Raw genomic sequence first — 20,971 nt, 5'->3', positions numbered from 1 at the left:
TCTCAGGAAAAATAACATCTCTCAAAAACTGCTGGTGTCCTTCTACCGCTGTTGTATTGAGAGCATCCTATGCTACTGCCTCTGTGCATGGTTTTGTAGCTGCACAACACTGCAGCGGATTGTGAAGACAGCCCAGAAAATCATTGGCTGTTCTTTATCCTCTCTGAACAAACTGCACAGCTCTTGTGTGCAATAAGGTTTCTACTGCACCATTTAATTTAAATTTTATATTTGGTATCAAACTTTATTATATTATTATATGTCTGTTTTGTACACACAGTATTTAAGACATCTCTCCGGCTCAGGGACTGCACCTTATTTTGCTGTACTTGTTACAATGACAATAAAGATATTCTGATTCTAGCTGCACACTGTTCTAATGTTATGCACTTTGTGACAATGTACATTGTAAAAAGCGTTGTATGCCCTTATTACACCTCACACTGCACCTCGTATACTCCGAGCCTCCAGTACTGCTCGCCTGGTCCCTCCATCGCTAAAGGTAAAAGGAAAACATTCATCTAGACTCTTCTCCGTCTTGGCCCCTTGGTGGTGGAATGATACAAAAACATTGCCAAGAGGAGACCAAGACCAAGACATAGATCGAGATCAAGACACACTAAGGCTGGTCAAGACAGAGACCAATACTAAGAGCTAGCTATCATTACTCAGATCAACTTTATAAAAAAGCTGTTGCTTTAAAGTGTCATCACTTGTTAAAATTCAAATTCATGTTACGTTTTCAATTATTTTATCTACATGTCTCTCATTTAAAATCTCCCAGATTTGTCATAGTTACAAGGCCTTATGGCATCAGCAATCCTCTCCTATAACAATTTTATCAGACCTCATCAAGGGAAAGAGATGGGATGTACCAGTAAGATGTTAATTTTATGTCTCTTATACCAGGGACAGAGGCCCTTTGTTCCCTTTCTTTGAATTGAAGACAATGGACATTTGGCTCTCAAATGTTCACTGACACTCTTAAATACAGTTTCTTCTAGCATATTAATCATGTGCTTTTGCCAGGAAAATAGTATAATAACATTTATAGTACGAACTCTTAGGTCCTGAGAAACAAATGATTGCATAGAAAGCTTTTGCTAATCATCACGTCAACTGGGCAGAGAGATAGATGTTTTAGGGGGGGGGTGGAAAATTCTCTGGATAAAAAAAAAATGAAAAAAACGGAATGTAACCGTTTCCCTTCAACATAGGGAACAAATGCCAGATCTGACTGTCTGAGCAGCTGATCTCTAAACGGCAAGGCAGAATGACCAAAGCACTCTTTACACCCATCACCATTTCTAAGCACTGTAGGACCATAGACAGGGTAGGGGAACTAGTATTAATGTTAAATCATCTCCAAAAGTCAAACCTTTAAATCAATTATCTCGCTCTCATTCTCATAATATCTCCTGCACTTGAAATGTCTCACCATTTTCTGTTTGCTTCTTTCAAAAAACACATGGGTTTGTAGAAAACCCAGAGAATCAGATTATCACTAAACTTTTAGGGGTTATAAGTAAGGTTACCCTGAAGTCCTGAAGTACTCCAATGCTTTCCTCCTCCATCCCCACAATAAGATAACATTTTCAGGACATTTTGACAGAAAAGCCAGGGCCAAGAATGCACCTGGATGCCAGCCGCAAAGATAAGAAGTGGTCCCTGCCTGACAGAGACACCCAATACCACAAAGGGGCAGCCAACGAGAGTGCCAGTGTTTCAGGGGAGAGATTGTACAGGCCTACTGATGTGCAGCAAGGATCCAATGCCACTAGAGCAGAGCAGATGCATTCCAGCCCATCTTTTGGAGATGGGACAATTGCATCAGAGAAACCCTGTGCAATATGCCACTAAATTGCTACACCCAGAGAAAATAAAATGGCTCGGAGAGGATGTGCAAAGAGGAGTGGGACAAAAGACCCTTCTGAGACAGTGCAAACCTTGTGGCCAACTACAAGAAAGGTCTGACCTCTGTAATTATCAAAAAAGTGCTTGGTTTGGTCACCAAGCACTTGAGCGTGTTTTAGTAAAAGGGTCAATACTTAGTTCATTTATGTAACTGTGGATTAATTAATAACATCTTTACTTTGGATTCAGCGGGGGATCAAATAACACAGGGAGGAAGTTGGTAACCATAAAGACACCCAGGCATTCACTAAGGACCAAATTAAAATCTCCCTGCTGACCTACAATCTTCCCTTCCCATCAGTTTGGTGCTGAAGCCTGTCAACTGTTCTTATTTAAATGTTGACATTTTTAATGAAACAAGGTTATAGCTGAATTTAAAGGTATCAAACAACTTTAAGAATCAAACATAAATTCTGCAAATGTCAATCAGAAATGATAACTCTAATTAAGCTTTGTTCATCTGATGGGTCGAATGTACTGAATGGCAAAGCAACTGTCCACCACGTACAAAGCGAGTTTCCTAAAACAGTGGTAAACTATGTTTTTTTCTTTTTACAAGAAAATGCAGTAAATTGGGGCAGTGGTGGCGGTGGTAGTAGCCTAGTGGGTAACACACTCGCCTATGAACCAGAAGACCCAGGTTCAAATCCCACTTACTACCATTGTGTCCCTGAGCAAGACACTTAACCCTAAGTTGCTCCAGGGAGACTGTCCCTGTAAATACTGATTGTAAGTCGCTCTGGATAAGGGCATCTGATAAATGCCATAAATGTAAATGGAAATGGAAATGGAAATGGCCTAGCGAAGCAGCACCATAATCAGATGGTTGTCGGTTCGACTCCTGGTTTTACAGTTCCTATAGTTAATATTAAACATTCAAAATATTTTACTTGTGCATTCTGAGTGCCTTATAAAGCATTTAAATTTAGTTTTTAGTGTTTTCTGTTATGACACTTCTAGCATACAGTAAAGCAAAACCACGTTGAATGAAGAAGAAGTCATGAAAAGGGGATGGAGGCACTCACTCACAGCAGGTTTATGACACTTTTACTGTTAAAACAACAAAATAAGTCTATAAGTCCCCCCAATGAGACATTATAACATGAGACATGTAATATTGATGACGAATAATAATGAAAGAAAACACAGTGTTCAAAACTAGACTATTCTTCATTAAAAAAGTTTAATTATTATATTTCTCCCATCTAGAGGACAGCAATGCCTCACTATGAAACCAGCGCTGCTCCCATGGATCATAGAGCCTGTCATTTACCAGCCAATCAAAAAAAGAAAGGGCCTAGACCAGGGGTCTTTTAAGCTTTTAAGCTCAGGGGCCACACTGACTTTTAAAATTTGTAAGACAAGTCTGGCCAACGCCAGATGCATACATGTCAGACATAAACATAAAAACGGCATTACAGTGTTATTATTTACATTCACTTTTAGTGGGAACTGTACTGCTTATCAGCCTTCCCTGCTTGCTAAACTAAGAAAATAGCAGCATTGTATCTATTTTATCTACAACACAACCACCATTGTATACGCATCCTGGAATTCCTCACTTTTTTCAGCCATTTTTAATAAAATGTTCCAAAAATTTTGTTGACCCCCATCCATAGGTGCTCCGAGCATCACTTCAAGCAGGGAGTAATTCATCACAACTTATTTGACACAAACAATGAAAACTTGCTATTAGAGTCCACATAATTAGCATCAGTTTTTCAAGGCTGAGTGTCTGTAGCCTAAAGTTTTATAGCCTGTTCACTGACAATACCTATTCAAAACAAGTAGTCTAGGTCATATTTCATTATCATAGGATGACTGACTTATTCTCACATTATAATCATCTCTATCCAAATTGGCTAAATAATTTTATTCAATTTTCTGTGCCATGTATCAAATCTAATAAAAAAAATATTAATAAAACACCCCATTCCTGAGGCATTGGTGGTGGTGGAGTTTAGTGGAATGTGTAAATTTGTTAGCTCTGAATAATATAATAATAAGAGAGCCTTGTTTTAATTATGAACAGAATAAGTGCACTCATAATAAGCACTGGAACGCTTATTATGAGTGCAGATCCTTGTAATGATAGAGGTGGACAATCCAGCAATATCCTGCCCACTATTTCATGGAGTGTACATTTTTACGTGTCAGATTGTACGTTTAACAGCATAAATCTATTATGCATTGCTTGAGGATGTGTCCACTCCAATTAAACAAAAGGAGCAGTCTCTTTTGTTCTCCTGAATGTCACATTGAAAATAATATGCAGGACTTGTTGTGGTACTATATTATCAGTGAGTACAGTGGAAAAAAAAACCCAAACAAAATGCACACCCCAATATGTCCAGATCTGTGTGTGTAGTAAGGGGGTTATTAGTCATGAGTCACACTCTTATCTGCAGTATTCCCCAGTTGCCATGAGTCATAAATGCTGACATCACACTGGGAACCAAAAATGGACCATACAGGCTGTGATTTGTTCTCAGAAATTACAGGGCCAACAGTGGTACTTCAGAAAAACTATGGGTGACTGAAAGTTCTTAATTTAAGTAAATCCCAAACATGGTTTGGCATTCAACTCTTTCACTCATCTTCTCCATATGAAAGAAGCCAAAGAGGAACAGCATTCCTTAAGCTTCTCTTCACTGCACTCACTGTAAAAAAAGTACCGTCTTTGAACTCTGAGTCTCCACAGTAACTGAATGTAGTGTTACACCCATTGAGAGAATGTATTGGCCAGCCTCCCAAAAGAAAGTTTTGCCACGGAAAGGAAAGTGAGACACGTTGCAAGGGATTCCACACCAAAGCAATGTTACAAACGAGAGCCTCTTATGTAAAAAAAAAAAAAAAAAAAAAGCACTGAATGTGCTGAAAGGAACAAGTAATGGTTTCAGACTGCAGACTATGCCCCCTATTTTACATTATGACCGTTATAAAACGAGCTGGGGGATGCTAAACGGAGCCAAGACATTTCCCATCAATGTTAATGAGGGGAGTTCCCAGAAATCAGGACTTTTTTCCAAACTGTGATCTAAAACATCAAGAAACTGCATTGATGGCAACATATTCCCAAGACCTTATTTTGCATCTGAAATTAGATTCATGCTCACACTAGAAGACAGATGTGTAAACACTGTTGAAGGTTTTCTCATGAGTTCAGCCTCTAGGCAACAGGATGAACAGCAAAAGGAATTTTACTGAATCTTATTTGGTCACTTCTTCCTCCTCATGCTTATGGAAATTGCTCGCACAGTATGCATACTCACACAGCAATAATGAGGTCACAAATAGGATTGATCATTACCTAGCAATTGTGTCTGTAAATCTTTTACTGTCATCTATGCATTTATTTATAAACGAATGGAAACTCTAATCAATACATGTACTGATATTCTTAATATCTAAATATATGCACAAATATATAACATAACATATATATACAGTACAATAACTAATATTATACAAAAATATATAATATGAATTATATTTTTTGGAGCATATAGAAGAGCCACACCGCAGATATCTGCAGAGTTCCTGAGCATAGTTAAACAAAAGTTATAAGGGCCAGATGTGGGCTAGGTCATGCAGCTGATAGGTAGGGCGAAGTATTTATTTTATTTATTTTGCACGTGTCGGCACCCACTAATGGGTTTAAAAATGGGTTTAAAAAAGTGAAATGGAGTCTGTGACATAATCAGCTAAGAATTTATTTAAGGGGCATTGGAGTTGCAATTAGGTTCCAAGTGCTGTCCTCATTACCTCTGTATTGCTGTGAGGGCAGCAGAGTGGGATTGGCCTCTGTGGGGTATTTCCCCCTAAAGCACACCATCCAAGAACCTTCGCAACAGCAACTGAACAAGACAACCTGTAATTGAAACATTTCCAGATACTTTGTGTCATAGTGTCTCCAAACCCTGTAGGATGTTGCCTGTCTGTAGTAGCTGAAAATCGGGTACCCATTTGCAAGAACATGGGTGGCCAAGGCTCATTAAGGTCTTTCCCTGTGAGGTTTGATTCAATAGAAGTTCAAGAGTTAATGCTTATTCTGATAGAAAGGTGTCTGTACATTATAGTTTGTTGTGCATGTGGCTAAATAGTTGAGGACTGGTCAAGATGCCTATGCAAAGTATGTATGATGGTAGAGAAATCATTAGATGAATGCCTCCTTTCAACCTATTTTATTTCCATAAAATTTTCATGGTCATATAATTTATTTAATATAGATCTAGTCTTAAGATATATATAAATAAAATTACTTATAGCCGTGCAACTATGACCACACACACAGACCCCCGCCCACCCCCAAGAGAAACACACTCCCTCACTCTCTTTTGTCTATTTTTGCTGGTTCTTTTGCCACTAGGCTTAAAGAAATAAGTAGAAGGGGGGAGATCTCCTCTGGCATGCTGTATACCTGAAGAGGCCAACTGAAATTCCACAGAACGTTAAGAGAAGCAGAAAAAACAAACACCAAAGGATGTCTCTGGAATACTTGATGCATTTCCCAGCCACAAATTCCAGATTCCCTGTCTATGCTGCAAAACAGATTCACTCTCAAATTCACTTGCTATTTTGCCTTATATGGCTTGAGCTCATAGCTCAGGGGGGTGGGGTATTAGGGAACATATTTCTTGCAGCTGGTGAATTTGCTTTATATTCCCTAGATTAAATAAAATATCAAATAGTTTCAGCAGCTTTAAGCATTTGAGACAATGATTCTAAAAATGCTAGAACGCTGCAGGCACAGCTTGAGAACATTCAATTCCATTCAGCTAATAGAATGTCTGGAACAATACTAAAATTTGAGAAAAAAACATGCCAAACAACTCAAAAGTAGCAGACAATGGAACTCAGAAATAATAAACAATACAGTGTCTTCGGCAGCATAAAACATTTCCTTAAAAAGAGGTGCCAGTAGTGACTGTGGCAGACTGTATAGCGCCGCTCCGGGTAGAGTGTCATACATTCACATCAAAATCCATACCTTGCCCATAACATACATGCACCTGCGCTCATTCACACACCCCTGACCACAATCTGAGTCAGTCCATAACCAAGTGATGTCATCCTTCTGCAGCTCCATATCCGGTTAGAGTGCATGTGTGCCAGCTGAGTGTGGCTGGTCATTCCAGGATACTCCACATGAGTCAGCTGTCCATATGCAGCTCTGCAGGCATTCTTCAGCGACTCAGTCATCCAGCCAACCTGATCACCGCAAGCAAGGTGGACAAGGGAACATCCCTCAACAGGTGAACACAGAACCCTGTCTGGATGTTAAAGACACAGCCATTATGCAAGAGAAGGTAGGACACAGAACCAGGTTTAAAAAGAAAGATCTACACAAAATGAGGAGGAAAAAGAATCGGGAATGAACTGTAATACATCTGAGTACAAGACATAAATAACTGGCAAAACTTAAACAGAGCACCCAAACTGATGACACTGAGATACTGATATCCAGTGCAAATCTGTTATGTTCATAACCAGTACACTTCAGGTTTTAAGGTTTGCAAATGAAGAAAGTTTAAATATCTGCAATTAGTGCTCATCAATACTCATGTCAGGGACAATTCCAAAAATAAAGCACAGAAGCTACTTTCTTAGGTTATCCCAACTCATTCACCCCCTGTCCGATATGCAATCAAAAGACTCTCTCACATAGAGACCACCAGCAGTTGTACACCTGCGCTGGGAAACCTGAAGCAGACTCTTTCCCAGACATAAGACACCCACACAACCAGACAATGAGCCCAGACACAATCAAGCAAAAAGTCTAGAGGACAGAGAATCTGGGCTGGCTGATGAACGTACTGCATGTAAAACTAGGCACAAGTCATAGGAATTCTGACCACGAATCTCAGATAAAACCAGGGGCAGTGGTGGACTAGCGGTTAAGGAAGCAGCCCCTTAATCAGAAGGTTGCCGCTTCGAATCCTGAGGTGCCACTGAGGTGCCACTGAGCAAAGCACCGTCCCCACACACTGCTCCCCAGGCGCCTGTCATGGCTGCTCACTGCTCACTAAGGATGATGTGTTAAAAGCAGAAGATACATTTCATGTGTGCACAATGACAATCACTTCACTTTCATAAAAAGAGACTAATCAAGTACTAATCATGTAGACTGGCCCTGTTTCTGTGGGTGAGATTTACTTACAGTTCTAATTTTAGTCATAAAGCTGCCATAAATTTCTGCTCTAGTCTGATGAACACTGAAGCCCTGCACTCCAGCATCGTGAAATATTACTGTAGTAAACTGTAGACAAACCGTTCTTATTCATATAGACCCCATTAATGTGCAAAACACAACTTCTCAACAACTTGTCCCAAAATAGAGATTTAAAATGGAGGCCCTAAAAGTTATTTGAAGATATTACAGATAGTGACTTTTTATTACGGATCTCTACAGATTACCTTGTCCAAAGATTGCCTGTTACCTGTTAAGGTTCAGTGTTGAATGCGAGAGCTTAACCTGAAAGCTTTGTTAACATAATTATTTACTGCCCCTTCAGCCACATTTCATTGACTATTACTCATCCAATTTAAAGAGGCCTGAGCATCGATACCGTTCCAGGCTCAAATGTAAGCATCTGACCCTCCAGGAACAGGACTCCAGGAACCACTGATATAGAAAATAAGTGGCTTGTGCAATATTATTATCAAATAGATAAGGGTATAAGGTATATTTCAGCGCATTCTAGAAACTGTCACTCAATATATATCAAACAAAAAACAAAATGTCATGAATTTTACACATCTAAAAGTATGACCTTAGAAAAGCAGACATGCTGTCACAAGAGAAATATTTTGACACACAGGCCCTGAGATTTTGCCATTGGACAGGTGCGTTCTGGGAGAAACATTCCCCACCAGTCACAGAGTGACGGCTTCATGCTGCCATGCAGTTCAATAGGACAGAATGTGTGAAAAAATGTGATGAAAATAGTGAGATGAGTCTGAAAGTCCACTACTCCCAGGGAGCTGAGTACCGAGCACATGGAGGATAAATGTATTTTTCCAGTAGACATGTTTCTATCATTATCATTCCTAAAGTGGCTCATGTTTGAAATCAGTGGAATGGAGAACAGTGAGCTCCAGGCTGAGCCAACGGTGCAGAGCACTGATGGGAAAAGCAGCCCGGGCAACTTGGTTTCAGCACAAAGAAACTCAAATATTCTCACTAGTGCTTGCAGTCTGTTTCTTTCATTCTTCTCTCTCTCTCGTGAGATGTGATGTAGTGACAGATGGTGTATGTGGGGCTATGGTGGTGGTCGACTGATTAGTAAGGTGAAGTCATGCTCTCCAGTTCCAGCTCCAGAGCAAAGGGAGCCATGGCAGGGTGCAGGGGTCACGTGGAGTGCAGGAGGGAAACACTGACATCATGTGCTGGTGATCTGACAAAACTGCAGACATCATCTCATCTTATGGCTGTTTAAATGTATGATGACAGAAGACAGCTATCAGTGTGTGTGTGTGTGTGTGTGTGTGTGAGAGAGAGAGATGTATTTTTAAAATCACCACAAACACTGAGGTTGTTCCAAGCTATTCATTCTGCTACTGATAGACAGGATTTTACTCCAGTCCTCCAAACCTCTAGTTCATAGCATTTAGATGGTAAACAAAAAGATCCATTGATTACAGAATCAAAATCAACACTGCCTAAATAAGTTAAACAAGTCAGACTCCAATCATTCCGTCAAGTCAGAGCCTTATTTGCAAGTTTTTGGTTTAGTACATAACCTCATGTGTGTTATTTCATAATCTTCTGTCTTCAGTTTTGTTTTATAATGTAAATCATGCAAGACCAATAAATGAGAAGGTGTGTCCAAACGTTTGACTGCTAGTGTATCTGAATTCCTCAACCTTCACCACTCCCACTCAGACCATCTGCTGTCCACAGTCTCTTTCTAACTGACAAACAGTTCTTGTGGCGGTGGATGTTAACTTGTATGAAAAATTCTTTGGTTGTTTGCATAATTGACTTTGCAAACGTTTTACACCAGATGCCCTCCCTGATGTAATCCATCCCATTTACCCAGGCTCGTGCCAGGGCCTTTGTGCCAAGGACTGGCACAAAGAAATACTCTGGCATGTGCATCCCTACTGGTTGGGTTTGAAAAAAACAAGCTGCACTGTGTCAACTGACTCCCAGAACCTACTGACCACTAGCAGAGCGGTTATTATTTACCTTTTGCTTTTAATTTAGATGGCGCTTGTCAAGAAAAATCACAAACCAAAATAATGTACCTCAGCACCACCCAGGTTTGTCTTTTCTGGATTAACAGAGTAATAAGAATAAGACTACCTAACAAACCCTATTCCAATACACACATTTGAATCAGACTTTTGTGTTAACCATATATTTGCACAGATTTCGCATGTGCGAAACTGCTCACAGTAGTGCACATAAACTAAGTTGCACTTTCCGCTTGATCCATTGTGTTTATGCACTCATGCAGCCTGTATGGTGCTTAAATGCATTAAATGTGCACAATGCAGAGTTTCCCCAAAAATCTCAAAAACTTCATTTCCTGTAGGTCCCAGATGTCAGGTTGAATAACCATCAGAAATTGTCTCAAGTAATAAAACGAAATTGAAATGGCAAAGTAAAATTTATGGCATTGAACAATACTAATTGAATAATTAAAGATGTGAATGTTTTAGCTGTATGGACATTTGAAAATAAGTTGCTACTGAGGCTAATTATTAGTGGGGGTAGAGCAATGGAAAAAGGTAACATGGTCTGATGAGTCCAGATTTACACTGTTCAAAGCAAATTAATGCATCATGCGCAATGTCTGTTATGGAAACAGTGTTATGATCTGGGATTGCTTCAATTAGTCAAGTGTGGGTTCAGCAATATTTTGCTCTGGTCTGGAGTTATTCTTTACTGATGATATGTAATATTTCAAGATGACTGGATTTACCAGGTTCTAATTGTAAAAAAAATGAGACATAATTTTTTCCACACATGGATTGACCAAAACCATGATCTGAGAATCTTTAGGATGTGCTTTAAGCAGTGGTTCAACTCTGATACTCAACTCAAATTAAACATATGTATAATGCCATTGCAATTATATCAGCAAGAGATGATTCAAAGAAAGATTAGTGCAGGGCTCTAAAGTACATGCAGGACTTGTGCATATTAGACTGGCCATGGTCCAGATGTATGTTTGAAAGTGCATATGCTTCAGTCAATAGTAGTGATGGGAATTCCGGATCTTTTATGGAAGTCAATTCATATAGCTCGCAGCTCCCAACTGATTTATTTGGTGCTTTAATTAATTTATTACAAAAGATTATGTAAGATTATAAGTGAATTTAATTACAAACATACATTATATCAAATAGTTATTAATTATACTTCTTATAGCATGGTATAGAATAATACATTTTAAGATACAAACAACTGTGTCAATTTGAGAAAAGTTCCAATTATTGGCGCCAATGCAATGCATCATGGGTAGTTATTTTTTGTCCGACTTAAACTGGTGCTGCAAAACGTCATCATCCATGACAGTCACATGGTACAAAAACCTTGCAGGAGCAAGACTAAGGCCAACTTGAACACATACTGTGGCACGGCTGCTCTCCCTCCTGCTCAGTACAGGCATGCATCATGTAGTTGACCAATCCCTGGCTCCGATCATTCACCTCCAAGAGCCACTTCGTTCTTGACCAACACATCACAAACAGAGAGAGATAAGCAGCCTGGACCAGTCAGATAGACCAAGTGGATGGAGCCACAGATTAGAGGTTTAATAAGGCCTTAAATGTTGGACCAAAGCCCGATTAGTACCGCTTTTTGAAAGCCATTATTGTGGCGGAGGATGCCAGCCAACATGACTATATTAAACAAGCTTTACATTTTGAGCCTGAGCAAAATAATAGAAATTAAATACTGAACAAACACAGTGAATCTATAAAACACATTACATGCAGTATTAAATATATTAGCAAAATATATGAAATAGAAATATCATGTTATAACTAAATGCTTACAATCAGTTACAAAATGCATTATGTGGTGGGATTGTTTATGCGTTGACGTCAATTTGTTGAGTGACACTAAAATACTGCTTTACTTAATCATTACTATTCATTACTTAATCATTATCCTTCAACCATTGCAAATGCAATTTGTTCAATCTTTCTATTGTGCATATATGTATCAGTGGTGGTAGTAGCCTAGTGGGTAACACTTGCCCATAAACCAAAAGACCCAGGTTCAAATCCCACTTACTACCATTGTGTCCCTGAGCAAGACACTTAACCCTAAGCTGCTCCAAGGGGTGACTGTCCCTGTTACTACTGATTGTAAGTCGCTCTGGATAAGGGCGTCTGATAAATGCTATAAATGTAAATGTATCAAAATGTTAATTATCTGCTCATTATAATTATGCTCATTTATGGGGCTCATGCTCATCTGTTCAATCTAGCCCTACTGATCCTATCCTGACACCGTTACAGCCTAAACACCTCTAGCCGTAATGAGTCTGCTCCACCAGCTGTGGAAGATGGCACAAAGGGTCAAAGGTTGATGCTGGAGGTGAGACAGACAGGCACTGTTCTGTTTATAGGCACAGACAGCACGTGCAATGCAATCACATGTCCACACAGGGCCTGTGTTCTCTGGCCTAAAGACAAACAAAGGGCCGTTGAAGGTTATAGGTCAAGAATGTTACACAGGCAATGGAAAAACTGAGATTACCCCAGAGCAGTCAGGACTGAGACATTCACCCCTTTCACACATGGATGTCAAGACCCCTGAGGAAACTGCTTCCATTCCTGCAAGGACAAAAGCCTTGAAGGACAAATAATTTGCATCGGTCTTCTAGTCATAACAAAGTGCATTCTGGTATAGAATTGAGCGGCACAGTGTTTACAGATAAACTTTATAGATAAATAATTATATGAATTCCCTTACACAATCAGTAATCTTTTTATGTGAAAAACATTGACTATGAATAATCCATTCCCAAACAAACAGTACTGTGAACCAAATGTTTTCAGAAACCCCAAACTGCTGCCTTTAGCAACCTTAGCAAAAGGCAAAAGACCGATAGCCACTTTTAAAATGAAGAGAAATACAGCAATTGCAAAAGTATTCACCCCCAATGAATTTAAAAACTGTACTGAACCATGATTTATGTGCACCCTTAAACTATACTTATTTCCACATATATATATACACAGTACTTCCACCTTCCTGAAGAGCAGAGCATGGTTTGCAAGTTTGTCAGCAAACAAATTTAAATATTAGGCAAAGATCATCGTTGTCGTTGTCTTCCTCCGCTTATCCGGGTCCAGGTCGCGGAGGCAGCATCGCAAGTAGGGAATCCCAGACAACCCTCTCCCCAGCCACCTCCACCAGCTCTTCTGGCAGGACCCCAAGGTGTTCCCAGACTAGATTGGCCTCCTGCCAGCAGGACATCCCCAAAACACCTCCCCAGGAAGGCGTCCAGGAGGCATCCTGACCAGATGCCCAAACTACATCTACAATGTGGAGGAGCAGCGGTTCTACTCTGAGTCCCTCCCGAATGTCCAAGCTCCTCACCTTATCTCTAAGGCTGCGGCCATCATACTGAGGAAACTCTTTTTGGCCACTTGTATCTGTGATCTCGTTCTTTCGGTCATTACCCAAACCTCATAACCATAGGTGAAGATTGGGACATAGATCTAGTGGTAAATCGAGAGGCTTGCTGTCTGACTCAGCTCCCTCTTCACCAAGACAGATCGGTTCAGCGTCCGTATCATATCAGTGCTGCCCCAATCCGCCTGTCGATCTCTTGCTCCCTTCTTCTCACAGGGTGGTAGTAGCCTAGTGGGTAACACACTCGCCTATGAACCAGAAGACCCGGGTTCGAATCCCACTTACTACCATTGTGTCCCTGAGCAAGACACTTAACCCTAAGTTGCTCCAGGGAGACTGTCCCTGTAACTACTGATTGTAAGTCGCTCTGGATAAGGGCGTCTGATAAATGCTGTAAATGTTCTCTCACTCATGAACAAGACCCCGAGATGCTTAAACTCCTCCACTTGAGGCAGGACCTCAAAATGTCAAATGTCGAAGAAAAAATATATATATAGAAAACAAGAAGGGGACAAATACTTTTTTTGCTATTGACATGAAAGTCTCATACTCTAATCCACACATTTATAAAAACCAAACCATATAACTAAGTTATGTGCAATAAAATGGAAAGACATAGGGAAAAACTATTAAACATACTTATTGAAAATTTATTTTAAACTTCATACCTTTATTGGTTCAAGATGCCTCCAGTATGGAGAAACTAGACACATGCATTGAACAGCAGTGATTTTAGCCAGTTCATCCACACCAGTACCGCATGCTGAAAAATAGCCACACCATCAAACTTTACCTTTACCTGCATTGTCTTTTGACCTCCTCAGACCCAAATATATTCTCCCAATATTTCACTTAATGTTATGTTGCTTCAACAAATATGCTTCAACATGCTTTTTCTTCGGCAATGCAGTCTTGCATTTCAAATTATTACATATAGATTCAATCGGGTGAACATAATTAGAACATTCCTACAGACCTTTTTGGTTAAGCCTGTGTTATTTAAACCACAGACATTTAGTTTGTTTTGCTTTTACTTGTTGAAGTAAGTGTGAATATTGTGATTTATAAAAAGCTCCCTGAGACCTTCAGACAGAAGATGCAGATGAGTTTGGGTAGGGATATAATGGTTGCTGGAGATGATTAAGTAAGATAAAAGCTGAATTACAGAAATCAGAGCCAAAGGCTCTGAACAATGTTCTATATGACCTGGAGTTCTCCTTCTAACACAAAAATGTACACAATGTCAGCTGTATGGCTGGTTATGGCTATTTCTTAACAGCACAAAGAAAAATTGTGATGAATATTGAAGATGTTTAGATTTCACTGCATAATGAAGGATGTGTTATTATATTTTTTTATATTTACATTGTTAATACAAAATTCAGATAAAAATGAGTCAGTGTGGAAAAATATATTTGAATCCTTTTTCCATATCACCCAGCCCTACATTATGATGAAAATGTCTTGGTTTGGGGCTGCAGGAACTGGTCAGCTCCCCATCGTAGAATTCACTACTAATTGTTTATCATATCAGAGGGTGCTTGAGGACAATGTAATCAACCAAGAAGTCAAAATCTAAATAAAAGGGTCTCAAGTTTTGTCCTCAATGGAAATTGGCATCTAAGATAATTTACATTTACAGCATTTATTAGACGCCCTAATCAATTTATTTTTATGAAATAAATGAATTGGATTCCAGCTTGTTAAATCCTGTTCAAATACCACCCATTCTCCAAAGAGAAATGACAAAGGACACAATCTTTTGAGTAAATTTAGAAAGATTCCACAGATGCCTTTACAATTTAAGAAAAGCACCTTGTTGAAATGAGAGCCATTCTTCAGGTACCTATGTATTTCTAACTCTCTAATCTATTCATGTGATTTACAGCTATTTTACCTCTGTTTACTATTTATTATCCATTACTTGAGCACAGAAGTCACCAGACTCATCAACAGTAATCTACAGTATTTTCTCACTAGACATGCTATGACTGGTTTGATGGTTCACCCATGCATAAAAGACACCTTTGCTTTTATAAATGCTTATAAATACTTTTAGAGTAGACATTCACTCAGAAATATTGATCCTACTAGATTATCCATGATCATAATTATTTATGCATATTTACACTGTTTATTTTAATGCTACAAAATAATTCAATATACACTAGAGGGTAATATTGGGGAAGTGGTGGCCTAGCGTTTAAGGAAGCGGGCCTGTAATCAGAAGACTGCCGGTTCGAATCCGGACCCGCCAAGGTACCACTGAGGTGCCACTGAGCAAAGCACCGTCCCCACACACTGCTCCCTGAGCGCCTGTCATGGCTGCCCACTGCTCACTCAGGGTGATGGGATAAATGCAGAGGACAAATTTCACTGTGTGCACCGTGTGCTGTGTATCACATGTGACAATCACTTCACTTTCACTATTGTTTTTCTGCAGTTTTATTGGTTATCGTGTTTGCCTAACACATGAAAGGTCCTTGGTTCGATACCGGGCAGAAACAGACCTTGTTGGGTAGTAGTGGCCTAGTGGTTAAAGAAGTGGACCTGTAATCAGAAGATTGCCGGTTCGAATCCCAATCTACCAAGGTGCCATTGACATGCCACTGAGCAAAACACTGCCCGACACATCCCCCTCGGCGCAATCACAGGAAAAACGGTAAAGGGACAAAGTGCTTTTGATGATACTTTATAGATTACCTTAGAATATTCGTTGGTCTAATAAGTACCATTTCTGATTTAAAAGTAGTTAATATTATTTAAATGTGTGTAATGAGGAAACATTCAAACAGTATAAACACTAAATAATAAAAGACCATATTGTTCTGATCTTATTGTTACCCCTGATGTTCATTTCAATGAAGAGTTGAGGAAAATGAAGGGAAGATGGTGGGTCTAGCTGAGTTGAAATATAAACAGAATTCAAAATAACTAACAAATCCAGTATAACATTGAACAGGACAATTATACAAACAAATAGCCCCCATTTGTACATGTTAATTATAAACACATGATGCCTGAGAAGCACACACAGACATGATTCTGATTCATTAGCAACACAAAGTAAAATATTTTTTAAATGGTATTCATTTACAGAATGTTAGAACTTGTAAGCGACTATGAACTAGTAACCAATTTACTTTAAAAAGGGGAGAAATGCACAGCAACAACCAAAAGTTAGTCTGCAACCAAAAAGTCAGAATGCAACAGAACACAATGCATTTGGTCTGAACAATACAATTATAATAATTACTGAGAACTGAACTGCACCAGTACTGCAATGCTGTACATCCCCCCTGAAATAAAAAGTCAAAATCCTACCCCTTCTAAAATGAACACCCACCCCCATTCCATCCCTTGTGCTATTTTATCAATGAATGCACAGGTCTATTGAGTAAAATACAGAGAAAGAGAGGGCATACATGAATAATGTGCATGCAAAAAAAATTCAAAAATCTTAATATGAAAAGAACAAGACCACATGAATTTACTTGCTTAGCAAAGCCTATTAATTAGTAGTAGTAATAATAATAATAATAGGAAATTTCCTATGAGGCCACTGCATTTGGCACATGCAGTGCCAACTGAAGGCATAACACTGTTGGTGTGTTAATTTTACACATGCACACCAGATAAAATGGATCAAATTAAACATGCATGGCCAAGGAGTTCAGTTTATGAAATTGTGTTTGGTAACTCAGTATGAGAAGTCTGATCTGTCCTGATGGCAGCTTAATTGAACCCAACCACATGCCAGCTCGATCTGACCACAAGCTTAATTTCAGCTGGGGTGAAGGACTGCAGCAAAGTCAAACAATATCAATCAATTTGCATCCAGTTAGAGTAGCACTATTAGCAGAGCAGTTTCCACTATCAACTGACCTGATTTAAAATGCCTAAAGCGTCTTCACAAAAAAGTTTTGAAATGAATCAGAGGAAGGGTATTTTTTATTTTATACAACTTCTAAACAGAGCACTAAGCAAGTGCTACCCTTATGAACAGTGTAGGACACTAATGAATTACATATAACAGTGTTACATAATCAAATTCCCCCCCAAAAATATCTGATACAGTTATAAGAGAAAAGTGTGTAAATAAATTTCAGTTACCTATCGACAGAATCAAGAAAGAGTACAATTTGACTAACATCTTAATGTTTTATACAAACCTTTGCCAATTTGTTTAATAATAGTGGTGTAGTGCAGTGCTCTAGATTGCATTATTACATTATTGTGGCAGTGGAATCAGGCCACTAACATGCTTTTTTTATTAATTTTTTTGCAAGTTTTTTTCCACAACTCAGACTTTGTTTTCAGTGCCAGTGCAATTACAATTCAGTCGCCATTCACCACCTCCATTACATCACTTCAAAATCCATTTTAAAACACATGCTGAAATGCCAGATATAAAATGCTGAAAAAGTACAATTGTGACAGTTGTGAGTGCCATGGAGCGGCCATTGAGACTGTTTGTGGTGGCAGTGGAACAATGGTGGAGGACTTGAGGCAGGATGGGACAAAGGCTTGTGAAAGGACTGTTTGAAAATCTGGGTGAAAATTCCAGCCAGTTGATCTGCACAGTTTTTCAGAACTCATCCAGCCACACTGTCAGGTCCTGCAGCCTTCTTCGGGTTCACCTTCCTCAGCTCCCGCCTTACCTCACACTTCTCCACCATGATGGAGGCTACTACCTAGTGGGTAACATGCTCGCCTATGAACCAGAAGACCCAGGTTCAAATCCTGCTTACTACCATTGTGTCCCTGAGCAAGACACTTAACCTGAAGTTGCTCCAGGGGGGACTGTCCCTGTAACAACTGATTGTAAGTCTTCTGATAAATGGCGTAAATATAAATGATAATGTGGCTGTTGTGGACCGGCAGCTGTAGTGGAGCTGCTTATGGTGTTGCCTCAAAGCAGGCAAAGAAGATTTTCAGCTCCTCTGCCAGAGAAGCATTACCCCCAGTGGATGAGGAGTTGCTGGATTTGTAGCTGAGCAGAACCTGAGGTAATCAAGGACTGCTGTAGTGTGGTGCTCCGGGTCCTGGTGAACGAAAATCCCAGTTGGTTCTCTGGAAGCAGTCTTGCAGCTGTTGAAAGGAATCCTCGGGCCATATTGTGACACTCCGGGTGGTGATGGGAGCTTGTTTTCTGAGGGGGGTGTATGTAGGGATCAGAAGCAGGGATATAAGATCAAACTGACCAAGGTGTGCTAGGTGTTTATCCCTATAGGCTTGCCTGATCTTTGTGTACCGCTTGTCCAGTACACTCCTTTCAGCATACTGCTACTTCCTCAAGATCCACTATTATGAGCTGGTCCTCAGCATCATACTGCTGTGGTAATGTGTACACGAGGATGGGACAACCTCCATGTACATCTTGGCCCGGCCTGTGTCTGATCTTGTGGGTTATTCCTAGTTCTCAGTTTTTTTTCCCCCCACATCTCTCTAAATTATCTCATGATAATTAGATTAACAGAGTATGCATATCAATGAGAGCGGATTTCAATTTAAGACATCAATTTAAGTAAAAAATACATCCCCAGTAGTATATATGTATGGTAAATAATGTAAGTGGATTGAGGCCTCTATGGAGCGCGGTGTTTATGTCTACAATGACAGCAATGTCACCAACAATGTGCGTCCTTTGGACCAGCAAGCGTAGATTCCGCGTGACCTACAGCCTAGATTTACTTCAGCCCAGGTACCCCTGATGTTGCTCCTCTCCTCACACACGTCACTGTGAGACCAATAAACTCTCATGATATGGTTCACCTGCACACTTTTTTGTGAGTTTCCTTTCTCACTAAATGTACGACTTTACAATGTCAGAGAATATCTGAGTTTTCTGTCTCCTAAATTTTGGAGTTTTTTGCTTGTAAATTGGTAAGGTTTTTTTCTACAAATGTTCCTATTTTTGTCCTCGATTTTATGACTTTTCAGATAATATCCGAGATTTTGCTCAAAAATGTTCATATTTTTCTCACAATTTTATATATGAGAATATGAGTTTTTGCTCATATATCTGTAACAATGAAACTCCTCGCTGTTTAAGCACGCCCACTGCCACGCTTTTTTTCCCATTTAATCTTGAAATAGCTACACTGCTATTAGATTTAAAATGGGGTAAAATTTCCAAAGTAACACTGTGAAACTAAAAGAGTCACTTGCGTCTCCAGCGATTTTCTTATACATGTACCCGAATATTTCTCGATGGAGGGAGAGACACCCCAAGTGATCGGAACAGACTGTTAGAAAGGTAGGAAAAGAGCGCAGAATGAGGAGAGGATGAAACGTTCCGGCGGTTACCTCTTTCCTCCGGGACTCAGCCCCCGGACGCGTGATCAGCGCCGCGTCTCCGCACACAACGGCAGCATCCTCCACAAACACACAGTCCGGGAGGCTCTCGTCGGCGGCCAGGTCTAGCACCTCCAGTCCCAGTTTGTGCTTCAGGACGTTAACGTATTGTTCGTGCTCCTGTCGTGCTTTCTGGAGGTCCACGTCCGTCACATTGGTCCTCTGCGCCTCTTTGGCGAACGACTGAGGAATACCGCGGACCACGGCGTGCGTGAAGTTCCCAAAACCAGCCATGTTCGCCTCTCCGCTCTAATATCCAACGTAAAGAACTCGTGTGCGGACGTGGGGCTGCTTTATGCTTTCTTTGTTGACAGCTGCGCTTCTAACGGCGCTGTGGTGACGCCACCAAACAAACCATCACGTGTGCAGCCGCAACCGTGTACGCGACGCTAGGAAGATTTGATGCCACTGAGTTCCTTTTCGATCCGATACAAAGTGGCGATACTAACCTGATACTGATACTTTATACATAAAAACCAAATGGGTTTGGAAAGTCGAACTAAAAAAGTGTGTCGTGTTTCTCTTGGGTACTGAGCTGCTGGGGGCGGGGCTGGTGCTCGCCCAGGGCACCAAACAAGCTGGATCCGCCCTTTCCCGTGACGTCACTGAGTCACGTTGATGTGTGAGGAGCAGTATGTCTACCAGTACATTTATTTTCAGTTGGAACGTGGTACAGAAATAGAAGAACAAGAATATCGATACCATTCTCTTAGGCAGGATAGAAATGACTTTTACTTTACTTTTTTGCATTCTACAGTCATGTTTTACTTAGGCCTAGGACTACAGCCAGTGAGAGCCTGTCATGTGACATCAGCATTGTGTGGTGTTACATAATATTGCAATCATTAATCTGATGCCCATGCTTTCAGCCATTGTAGACCATGTGAACTTCAGCCATCTCACAGGACGTGCAAAAAGAGAAGCAATCACAAACCAATGAACACATTAAAGTGTCATTTTTATTTCCTACAATGTTAAATTAACCAGAAATCCTAGCTTAGTTTAACTAAAATCATAACTATTTACATTTAGGTAAAAAACTGTCAGTTTAAAACATCTCTCTCTCAAACATGCGCAAAGTTCCCTGTGAGTGACTACTGT

At 40.0% G+C, this 20,971-nt stretch overlaps 1 protein-coding gene across 2 annotated transcripts in view; it reads right to left on the bottom strand.

Moving 5' to 3' along the window:
• ddah1 (dimethylarginine dimethylaminohydrolase 1) overlaps positions 1-20,424 on the bottom strand; it is a 32,405-nt gene extending 11,981 nt beyond the window's left edge. For both annotated transcript variants that reach the window (XM_029000032.1, XM_029000033.1), the window contains exon 1: positions 19,823-20,424. In XM_029000032.1, coding sequence (XP_028855865.1) covers positions 19,823-20,104 — 282 coding nt within the window. In that variant the 5' untranslated portion in view covers positions 20,105-20,424. The remainder of the gene's footprint in view (positions 1-19,822) is intronic.
• Between the last annotated feature and the right edge of the window lie 547 nt (positions 20,425-20,971).

This window comes from Denticeps clupeoides, chromosome 13, assembly GCF_900700375.1.
Source record: "Denticeps clupeoides chromosome 13, fDenClu1.1, whole genome shotgun sequence".
NCBI lineage: Eukaryota > Metazoa > Chordata > Actinopteri > Clupeiformes > Denticipitidae > Denticeps > Denticeps clupeoides.
The sequence above is the reverse complement of the archived record's forward strand: the minus strand, read 5'-3'. Positions and strand labels throughout refer to the sequence as shown.